Raw genomic sequence first — 12,132 nt, 5'->3', positions numbered from 1 at the left:
TTCAAAGTTTTCTTGGAAATTGGTCAAATTGAATTAAATATTGGGTTGGAAACATGCAATCTATTCGTTCAATGCATCTTTAACCATAGTTAAGTACTTTTAAATTTGCTTGAAACACATTTTTTTACTGGGCAAACTCTATCAATGCAGGTATTAGCTATTGATAATCGTAAATTCACCCGGTTACGAAGTTATGCATTTCATATATACTACAACACACGCCACACAGCTGAACACGGCGTGATTGATGAGCGTCATTGGGCGACTGTTTACAACAAGCAATTTCTGCGAGCGCGCGTCCAATTTTTGTTATCGTTCCGGCAAAATAAGGTATCTCTCTTGACGACGCCGACCAAATCAACTTGCGAGAACCAATAACTCTTCATAATTTATGACCTAACAACTTCCCGATCGCTGATAAATCGCTGGTGAAATTGATAACACAACACAACTCACGGTAGTCTCCAGCCAGGGATGGTCGGCCACGAGCTGCGGCCACTGTGTCGTCTCATCGACGGACGCGAACCGGCACTTGGCCGCCCCGTGCTCACCGGAGGCCGCGAGGTGTCGACTGATGATGTCCTTGCCGGTGGCTTCGCGTATCGCTTTCGCGGACATGTTGACGGCGTTGGTGCTGGTTCAGTAGATCAGTTTGTCCTGTTCCGCTCTGTCTGTTTGTGACTTGGTTAGGAGGTTGATTTTGTGTGTGTGCAGTTCTGCAAAGGAAAAAAGAAAAAAATGTCTCAATTAGATGATTGTCCGAAATTCGTTTATAATGGAGAGGAGCAATCTGGAGGAATTTGGATTATTTGCCAACTTCCGCGAGTTTGGCCTTGACAACGAAGCTTCTCCCGTTCAAAACATAATCCGGATTTACGCGAGTGGACAAAGTTCAAAAGAAATGATATTAAATAACAACGCAGACTTCAGAAAGACCGGTTTCTAACAAATCTTCAATTTTCACCCCCGAAAAGCTCACGCGACAGACTACTTGGCAACAAAACCAGTTTAACCTGACCCAGCCCAGCTAAGAGTTAGGTGCTTTCTTGCACGTGATAGCAGCTGAGGCGCGAGCTCATCTCTCTTCTAGTGTTGTTGTTGTTGCTGTCGTAATCGGAACGCGGAGAGAAATCGAATTATTTCGTCACAATTAGCGCAGACAAAATTTTGAGGGAGAAAACGGAGATTTTATCTGTGGAGATGCGTGGCTATATGGTGGTTATAAATCTTCAACTGAACACCTGGGCAAATTTGAAATTTCCAGGTGTTTTGAGGGCCAACAGCGATGATTGGTCTTAACTTGTATTGTTGTATTCATTGCATTAGTAACCAAAACGGGAGCGGTCAATCCAAAAAACGAGAAAATGACGAAAATTCTCCAAATTTCCATGAAACATTTTTTTCTGAATACTACAATTTTGCCGAAGACACAAAATCGATAAGAAACCCCATTCTCAAGATACGGATTTTTGAATACTGAAAGTATGGTTTCTGGGATGCAAAATAACTTTTAAGCAAAAAAAAAAAAAAGACAGAAATATAAACTTTTTATGAATAAAATAAAAGCCAGTGATGCAAAATGGTTTGTTTTAAACATAATGAAATGTTCAAAACAAAAAAATATTAATTGTGAGATATAACTGTTTTAGAGCCTTATCAACTGTTAGTGCTGTTTCAAAGTTATGTTTAGTTATCGTCTCTTTAAAATTGACGCTATTTTGGTGATTTATAAAAATACTTATTTTTTTCCGCTATCGTGCTATCTTGTCGCACGTCGGTTTTTGACGTTCCGAGAACAACGCGTTTTAATGTTTGACCTTGAAAAAAACAAAAACTGGAGCACGCAATGTAAACAGTAACAAACACGTTTTGTTTGGCTGACTATTTTGTGCATTGTCCCGAAGTTTGGTTGAATTGTGTTGCCGGATTCCCGAGTTATAATTACAAATGTTTACAGAAGTCGGGAGTGTACGTGTGTCAAACGCGTTCTGACCTGAAATCCCTTTGGCCAATTGTCGCCTTACATCAACTTTCAGGGTGAGTCAAGATAGCACGACAAGATTGAAACATTTTTCATATGAAGGGCGACAACAATGCACGGAAGTTTTTCATTATTTATTGTATTTCTTAGGATTGAAATCGATTTTTTGGGATCTGTGAAAAATGGCGTTCTTAACTTAATTTGGCCCAAAATGCACGTGCGACAAGATATCACGACAGCGACGATTTGAAAACGGTGCACGATATCAATTTTTATGTAACGTACTTTTTTTTACAAATTTGAATCAACATCTCAAAATGAAATCAAAAAAGTTTTTAAACTTTTTCCACGCTTTAAAAATTATGAAACACATCCTAAAATGAAAGATTTCAAAGTTTCAAAAATAATTAAATATTTTTCGGAATAATTTTTGTGTGTAAAAAGTTTAATTAAAAAATGTATTTTTTAGAGTGTACCAGGGGTTCCCAACCCTGCGGGCCTGATCTGATTTTTCTGAAGCATCGGCGGGCCGGAAATAATATTAAATAAAAGTTGAAAAGAAAACAAATTAAAAAACTAGTATGTATTGCAAATAACATTCATATATGTAACGGGAGCGAATGACCCATAGGGTTAAAGTTAAAATATTGAAGTTTATTAAAAAATATATTTTTGATTCCTGATTTCGTGACATTTTTTTTGCAAACAATTTTTTTCCAAATATCAATTTTATTCAAGTTGCTCAAAAAACGTAAACTTCAATTTGAAGTAAACGCAGTAAAAACTGTTAGAATTTAACACTCATTTTATTCAACATTTACGATTAACACTCGATTTTTACAGATTTTGTTAGTTTTGTTTTCTTATGCAATTTTTTCTACAAATAAATAAAAATAATAGTAAATGACTCTGAAAAATGTAAACACTCAGCTTAATTATCAAATATTTCATGAGAATTGCTCAACAACAGTTAATTTTGCCTTTGCACAGCATGTTCTGGGTCGCCCAAAGTGTTCTGGAAACGAATACCAAGCGTATTTAAGAACACTTTGGGTGATCTAGAACATTCCAATCTCTTTATCATTTCTGGATATGTAACACTATTTTTGAATACGCCAGGGATTCGGTTAGATTTTCATCCAATCTGGTGTATCGCACTTTTAAATGAAATTATTTTGCAAACTTTTGATGGAAACTTGCTTGCTCACTTCCTACTGAACCAGTTTTCACTCTAATTCAGTTACCTCGCTGTAATTGAACGTCATAGCAAAGTAGCACTGATTTTTTTCATGTAGAAAAACTTAAAAATTAAGCGCAATCGGTCTTTAATTTTAATGTTTGGTTTTTTTAATCCGGCTGAAACTTTTTTGGTCAAGACTAACATTTCAGAAGGGCGTAATATTGAATGTTTGGCCCGTTTGAAATGTTAGTCTTGATTTTAATTTTTTTAAATATTTTTCGAGAAGATCGGGAAATTTCACGAATGTTTCATATTTTAACATTGTAAATCGGACCATTAGTTGCTGAGATATCGACATTAGAAAATGGTGGGTTGTTTGGGTGAGGCTTAGAAAACATCAATTTTCCTGTTTTTTAACCTTTGCATGGCAATATCTCAGCAACTAAGGGTCGTATCAACAAAGTCCGAAGAAGCAAAATATAGAGAATTTTCTCAGCATTTCAAAAATATTTTTTTCAGAGGTGGGCAAACATGGGCACTAACTTTAAAAAATGAAAAACTGCGACTATTTTCAAAAAACCTAAAAATGGCTATAACATGAAAACGGTGCACTTTATCCAAAATTCACTAAGGAACTTTTTGATTGCAAATTAGATTTTACATCGAAAACTGAAGTTGAAAATTTTTTGCGACCAATATTTAGATTTTTTAAAAAAATCTGTATTGATTCAAAAAACCATAACTCGATCAAAGATGTTTTGCCCATTCTGGAAATTTCTGAAAAGTTGGCATTTGATGTCCTCTAAAACACATAAAAAAAAGTGTTTTTTTGCAAATCAAGTTTTAATGACAAAAAGTGAAATTAAAAATCACCAAATTTTTTTTACCTTGTATCATATTTTTTCAGTGTAGTCCATACTCATACCTACAACTTTGCCCAAGACACCAAATCGATCAAAAAATGTCTTCAAAAGATACAGATTTTAGAATTTTCACATATCATTTTTCTTTGGGCATACCGAAGGCACCAAAAAAGTTTCAGCCGGATTAAAAAATACAAAAAAGAATCGAATGACCGAAATCTCAGAGAATTGCTCATATTGCACATTGCACTGGTTAACTCTAGCGTAAAATTTTCTTCAAAAATCTTCACCAAATTTTTAAACGAAGATTGTTAATTTTCGCAAAGACAACATTGCACTACCCATGAACAGAAAACGGCGACGATTCCTCTTATCGTTTCCGCAGGATCTTCCTAAGTCCGTTATCACTCATCCATCCGCGTCCAAATCCCGTTCCGCGCGCACTACTAACTGGCCTTAGCGATTACTCATGGCCCACACATTTTAGCATCGAAAATCGTTCCGTCCAGGTCGCTGTGCTCAGTCAGTCAGTCCCCGCGTATAGATAACAACACTTCCAAAACTTCCAGCAACAGTGTTGAGTAACCAGCAACTCTCACTCTACGTCTACGATTCGAAGAAGTGGTTGGATAACTAACGACCGTTAGCTCGCAAACACACAACTCCACAAGTAGACAGCCACACTTGGTTTGTTCAGCAGCAGCTAACGGAGCGCCCAAAAACTCGGAAGCCAACACGGTAACGTGTCCACGTGTCCGCAATACCACTTTCACTTTTCGGGGCTCTCGATAATCGCAAAATTACGGAATTCCCCCCCTCGCCAACTCAACGCGAGCTGTGGTTGATTTGGTAACAGAACTGACTTTGTGCAAGTCTCGTTGCACGGGACGAACCTGGTTTAAGCTGACACAGCTAAGTCTGCTGTTGTTCCAGAAACCCAAAAAATAGCGCCCGTACAGGTAGCAACAGGTAGTCGGGTCCAAAGACTTTACCGGACTTGACGAATTCCGGAGAGAGAGAGAGCGAGAACAGAGAGACACTTTCCGATCCGAACACTCGCGCGGTTCCCTGCGAACTGACTGGGCTGGCCGTAGCAGTGATTGCCGCGACTGGCGGCGACTGGAAATATGGTGAAGTGTGTGTGGTTGATGACGTGACACGACTCGTGGAACATCATCTGCTGAGAGTCTCCTGGGTCGGTAAACAGCATTCGCGCAGGTTTAGGATCGGCGCGCAAATACAGAGAGACAACCACGCGACGCACGCGACTTGGAGTTGTGGTTGGAGGTGCGGATAAGGATGGGCACCTTGGGGTGAAGTTGGCTTCTATAACAATATCAAAATAATATAAAAATCTTCCATTCTACAAAAGATAGAAGACGTTTTAGAACCCGTTATATCTTTTGAAATTACATTCTTACACACTGAAATTCAGGGAGCATCGCTTCTACATTAGTGTGGCTCACCAATATATCTAGAATTTTTTTTAAAAAAGGTTCTATAAACATATGAAACACAATAGCTTATAGAGCCTTTCAAACAAAAAAAATCTAGATATGAAATAGACCAGTTTTGACCTGAAGTTAGTATGGAACTTCAATCAATTTACTATGGGGAATTTTAACTTCTAACATCTTCTTAGAGAAAGGTTCACAAGCCCCTATCAAATTATCGCGATCAAAGCGCTAGGGATTGATCCCGAAATGATACTAGATATTTTTGAAAGTTTATTTTTCGGCAAAATTTTAAAACAAGCTCAAAAAAAATACCTGTATCTTTTCGGAATCAATTCCTAGCGCTTTGCAATGTTCTACAAAGTTGTTTTCGGATCAAAACCTATAAAAAAACTCTAAGACTTGACATTTTCATCGAGTTAATGAAAATTTTCTGCCAAAAAAGTTAAAAAGTGAAAAAAAAATAAATAAAAATTTATTAAAACTAAATAAAAAATAAAAACTAAATATATTTTTTTTCGAACAGCTCAAAATTTCAAAAGAAATTAAAGTGCAATCAGCTGCAATTAGGGCGTCCAATTTTCCCCGGTTTTGGATTTCTCGGGAAACGGGAAAAATATTTTTGGAATCCCGGGAATTCCTGGGATCTCGGAATTTTTTTGAAACAGTCATAAAATCTATGTTTACATTATATTTGTTATGGTTTTCAAGCTTAAAATCGTAGAATTAGTTCAAAACTATTAACCCTCTACAACCCAACCCTGCCTCTAGACGGGCTTCGATCTCAAAAATCGCCAAAAAATCATTTTTCAACCAATTTTTGATCTTTAAATACCATTGAAATTGAAAGAAGAACTCCTAATTTTTTTTATTTTTTTTTTGACTTGTTTTATATGACTTTGACAATGTTTTAAAAAAAAAATTTTAAGGGGTCAACTTTGGCTGTATTTTTTACTAACATATCCTATATTTTAGGTAAAAAGAAGTATCTAGTAATGTTTATAGTGTTCCAGACTATGCCTCTAAGCATTTTTTACAATTTAAATAATAATGGTGCCATTCTAGAGTAGAAAATGTGAAAAACGAGCAAAAAATTGAAAAAAGTGACTGTAAAAACATGAATAAATTAGATAGGCAAAATGTAATGATAGGAGATGGTAGAATAGGCCAAATACTACTAAAAACAAACATAAACTAAACAAGATAAATGCAAATTAAAATACTAAAAATAAAACAAGAAAAGTAAGGTTTTTCGTAGAACAAAAGTTGCTTAACATGACCTCCTGAACAGGGGAAAAATAAAAATTTTGAAAAAGATTGGGCAGTACAGGGTTAATTGGAAATAATCTAAGCTCCAATCTAAACAAGGACAGCAGTTTTAAGATAACTTAAAAGAAATTTTAAATGTTTTTTGTTCTTTAAATAAGCCTTTTATACATTTTTTTTTATGACGTGTCTAGAAAATCATCAAAATTTATTTGAAAATGTAAAAAACAACAACAAATAAAATTATGCCAGTCTATGTAAAATTTCAGCTATGATTAGAATTTTATGTTTTATATAAAACATATTTTACAAATTATCTTTAAGTCACTATCGCCAACTGGGGAAAATCGACATCGAAATTTGATTTTTTTTCAATTTTGGGAATTACCGGAACAAAATATGAAAATTCCCGGGATTCAGGAATTCCTGATGTTTGACGCACTAGCACAATTTAAAATGCATTCCCCTGCGTTTAGAATCAATTTTAGCAAGTTTGGGTTTATTCGAATTTTGGGTTTATTTTGAATTTTTGATAATATTTGCTGTACAGTACCAAAATAAGTTTATTTTTGATAAAATTGATGTTTTCGGCAATTCATACATTTTTGAAAACTAATGATTGCAAAACAACTAAACTGGTGTATAAATGTTCTTTGAAATACTTGTCTTGTTGTTTAAATTCTTATATTTTTTTTTTGCAAAAATCAAATCTTGAATGGAATTTTTATTCGACCGTTTATTCAAAGTATTCAAAAAAATTAGGTTTACAAAATAATAATGGCATGCTGGGTCATTTCTAAAAAATATACAAAAAAAAACATCGATTGCCGAAATTTTAGAGAATTTCTCGGTTGGATCAAGAAGGAAAATTTACAAAGTAGCAGTTGTAAAATAATCCTGAGTTTTCAACCAAATTGTACAGTTTGATGAACCACATTGACCTATTCAGCAAAAATATTTAAAAAAAACCCACGTGATTGTTCATCCTCCAAAGTTTCATTTCACCCTGCTGGTGGTAATCAAAAATGGGTTTCACTTTTATTTTGCAAAAAAAAATCGTCCGATTACGAGTTTGCATTATCACTTGACAGCAGAGCAACGCTGGAACCCACCAACGATCATTTTTCTTACATATAGACTCAAAAACAACAAAGATTTCACCACGCCACACACACATAACTAAAACGTTACACAATATCAACTGAGATTCATGCAAGAGAGAGCATCATCACCACGGTCACGGGTATGCCACGACACGCGTCCTCCGCAGCAGAGTCGAGAGTCGTGTGACCTCGAAAAGCCAGAGAAAGAGACTTCACCTGATGCAATGCAGAAACAGAAAAGAGGATTCCCGTTCCTCTCCGTGGGTCGTGCGAGCATCTTTGAGGCTCGTGATTCGGAGGGCACTTGCGGAAAGTCCTTATCAAGACACTCCAACCTGGATGAGGCCGTAATGATGTAATGTTATGTCTCATTTCGTAATTCTAAGTACGGTATTTCTTCTTAAACATTCAGAGAAAACTGGAAAAGAAATGAACAAAAAAAAAACGATTTTGCAGCATTTTTATATATTTTTCTTTCAGTTGATTCATTTTGGGTGCACGCCAGATTTCCAACAAAGGAAAGGACATAAAAGAAGCGCCGCCGTCAAGTGCACTCTAAGCTTGCTGGTCTATGCAATTGACTTCTTTGATAGAAACCTTTCACTGAGGAAATGCATTAAAATCACTTTAAAACATAAACTTCTTAAATAGGCATCGTAGACCCAGCTTCATGTGTCTCAAATTCTAAGTAAATGTGTGTGTCGATTTTCTTGGAAATGCTTTGACCGATTTTGTTCGGATCGTGTCATTCGACCCGTCTTCAGGTTCTTTAATTCTTTTTTTGAGTATCATCAACTTTAGTTAAGTAATGCATAAGTTATGCTAGAAACGTTAAAAAAGATTCAAGTTTCAAAAAGCTTTCAAATTTGTCCAGTTGTTTTGTAATCATAAGTTTCCAAAATACATATCTAACAATTGAAGAAAAATTTTGTTTTACGGGAAAAAAAAAAGTTTTTGCGGTGCCGTACATTGGAGTTTCATATAACATCTCAAAACATGCTAAAAGTGAAAATCAATGCAGAAAAATATTTCAGATTGTTTTTAGTGGATAAGACTTTTAAATTGAATAAAACTGGATTTTTTTTAATCTTTAGATTCAATAAGCTAAGTACAGAGCTCGCAAGGAGGGCGGTCAAGAAAAGTTGCGCATTCTTTTTGTGACTCTCCCCTTAAAAAAAAAATTCTAAAATTTCAAAATTCAAAAATTTTAAGACTCTTGAATTTTGAAAATCAGAGCACTTCTAAATTCTTGAAAATTTGTTTTTTTTTTTAAATATGATCGAAACATCGGATAATCGAGGCTTCGGATAATAGAGTCAGGACTGTACTTTTTTTTCAGAAGTATTTTTAAATATCTTTTTTCTGTTTTTTTTTAATTTAAAAATTTTGAATCTAAGAATTGTGTTTTTAAATTTTTTAGTTTGCAAAATTTTGAAATCTTTGAATCTTAAAGTTTTTTATTTTTTGAATTTATAAATGTTTGGATTTTTTAATAATTGAACTTTTGAATTTTTAAACTTCTCAATCCATATTAAAAAAAATATAAAGAATTAAATTATCATTGTTTAGGCCGTAGCAAATATTTTTGAAGTTTATGTCCCTCTACTCTGACCAAAGTCGAGGGGGGGGGGGGGCAAAAAAATAAAAAAATACAAAAAATGAAATTACGAGCCATGGTTTCAACTTTTTAATGAAAAAAGTGTTTTAAAATGCATTCTACACCTGTCCAGTTGTTTTGCCATCATTAGTTTCCAAAATATCTAAGTATTGACGAAAATTTATTTTTTTGCGAAAAATACAATTTTTGCTGTGCTGTTAATTGGAATTTTATTAAAATTCAAAACATTTTCAAACAAGCCCAAACATGCAAAATATGATTATCAATGCAGAAAAATGCATTTTAGATTGTTTTCAGTTGATTAGACTTCTATTTTCATGGAAATTTTGATGTTTTGAGGAAAAAAAAGGGGGGGGGGGGGGGCGACATAAACTTTGAAAAATATTGCAACAGCCTTATTGCTTTTCAATAATCTTTTTTTTCTTAGCAAAAAACAAAATATGTAATTTAAATTTTAATTTTCAAGGTCGCAAATTAATGATGAAATACTCTTTTGATAATTAATGAAAATCCCCGGGTTTTCCCTGAATTTTCCAGGTGAATACAAATTTCCGTGTTTTTTTTGTCAAGGTGGGATATAACAACAATTATCTTTTGAAGCTAATTCCGTGGGCATGTTTCGGTGGGCGCAGTGAGCCTAAATCCATAATAAGAGCTTGATTGAAGACGTAACAGGAGCTAGCGCTTTGCATTAGAATTTTAAATGGGATGGATTTTTTTTAAATGTAAATTTTTTATTGTTTTCAGTTTTGAAAAATGTATTTTTTTGGGGTTAAATCTCATTTAAAATTCAAATGCAAAGCGCCAGCTCCTGATACGTCCAATCAAGCCCACCGGAACAAATCGCATCATGTAACCTATTGTTTAAAAAATATGTTGTCTTTTTGGATAAATTACTATATAAAAGTGTCTTCCTCAACTACCTTAACCCTCTACAACCTAACCCCGCCTTTAGACGGGCTTCGATCTAAAAAATCGCCAAAAATCAATTTTCCAACTGATATTTGATTTTTGAAAAGCATTGGAAAGAAGAACTCTTCAAATTTTAAAAAATTTCAGGGTTGGAAGTTTAACTTGTTTTATGTGACTTTGCCAATGTTTTTAAAAATGTCATTTTTCTAAGGGTCAACTTTGGCTGTGTTTTTTACTACCATTTTCTATATTTTCAGGTAAAAAGAAGTATGCAGTAATTTTTGTAGTGTCCCAGACTATGCCTCTGCCATTCTATAGCAGAAAATGTGAAAAACATGCAAAAAAATGAAAAAGTGACTGTAAAAACGTGAAAAACTTAGATAGGCAAAATGTAATTATGGTGGTAGAATAGGCCAAATACTACCAAAAACAAACATAAACTAAACAAGATAAATGCAAATTAAAATACTTAAAAATAAAACAAGAAAAACATAAAAGAAAAGAAGTAAAGTTTTTCGTAAAACAAAAGTTGCTCAAAATGACCTTCTGAACACGGGAAAAATAAATATTCTCGAAAAAAAAATTTGGGCAGTAGAGGGTTAAGGCAGATTAATTATCTTTTTTTGGGTTGTATACTTAAGATATTAGCTACACTTTGCAAAGCTACTGGAAATTGGTTAAGTTTTTTTTTATTTGTAATATGTAATTTGTTGTTTTATTGGTTACGATAGCCTGTTAAATACAAGTTTGAGTTTTTTTTTTAAAGGTCCAATAAGCTATTGTCCTCCATATGTTTATAGGAACTATTCGAAAAAAAAAAACTCTGGAGTTTAACCTTTTTCTCCATACCAAAACATCCACCCCAGCGTAGAACGGCAGCAAAGCCAACTTGAGAGATTATACTAGTTGAAGGTTTTTTTTTCATTGCATTTCGTATACTGCCGTTCTACGCATAACTGTCCCATGTTCAAAAACCGATTTAATCCCACCTGGGGTGAGAAAGAGCCTTTCTTACTAAAGAATATAACAATGGTAGAACTTCTTTCAATTAATAACATCGACTTTGTTTATTTATAACGTCAGCTCAAAATAAAGTCTTATGATGAAAGCAATGTATTATGATGATATTATGAGTATTATGAATGATATGATTTCCAAAAGAAATAAAAAACGCAATTTTCACCAAAAGAATATCTTTAATCGTACAATATGTTTGTACGTTTCTAATCAAACAAGCGATTATGACAAACGCGATCATAGCAAGCTTCCCAACAACGCACACCGCGGTTTTGGTTTTCTAGTTTCGGTACGAGCCCTTTTGTGTGACTGTGTTGGTGTTTTGGTTCATCGTACCAGCGCACCAAGACAAGGTACAAGTGAACCGCGTGTGCCGCACGGTGCAGGGAAGCTAGCCATTCAGCTTCTACGAGAGTGACAGAGTCAGAGATAGCTATTTTTAACAACCGCACCACTATACACTCAATCGCGAGAACCTTAGGAAGAAAGCCATTGGAGTCGCCAGCATTGAACACCTTGAAAACGAAATAAACGATGAAAAGCTTAGAAAGCTCCTATTATCCTATCCAATGAACCCTGTTAAATAAACTTACGAAATCACGAAAAAATGAAGTCTTCATTTAGGCGATTTTAGGAGCGCACGGGAAACAAAATGATTGTAGCCGGATGAATGTCCTATGTCACAAAAGTTTTTGCATAAACATTGGACAGTTATGCAAAAACGGACAGGGCAAAAGG

The 12,132-nt window shown here is 34.5% G+C and overlaps 1 protein-coding gene across 5 annotated transcripts in view; it reads right to left on the bottom strand.

Annotated features, from left to right (window-relative positions):
• LOC120428532 (ATP-citrate synthase-like) overlaps positions 1-12,132 on the bottom strand; it is an 82,611-nt gene that overhangs the window by 23,551 nt on the left and 46,928 nt on the right. For 4 of the 5 annotated variants that reach the window (XM_052709156.1, XM_052709158.1, XM_052709159.1 and 1 more), the window contains one exon: positions 457-716. In XM_052709156.1, coding sequence (XP_052565116.1) covers positions 457-618 — 162 coding nt within the window. In that variant the 5' untranslated portion in view covers positions 619-716. Of the gene's footprint in view, positions 1-456; positions 717-4,917; positions 5,110-12,132 lie in introns of those variants that run through there. The other variant, XM_039593563.2, reaches the window with a different exon arrangement.

The sequence above is a fragment of the Culex pipiens genome, chromosome 2 (genome assembly GCF_016801865.2).
Source record: "Culex pipiens pallens isolate TS chromosome 2, TS_CPP_V2, whole genome shotgun sequence".
NCBI classification, from domain to species: Eukaryota; Metazoa; Arthropoda; class Insecta; order Diptera; family Culicidae; genus Culex; species Culex pipiens.
This window is presented reverse-complemented; position numbering and strand designations above follow the sequence as displayed.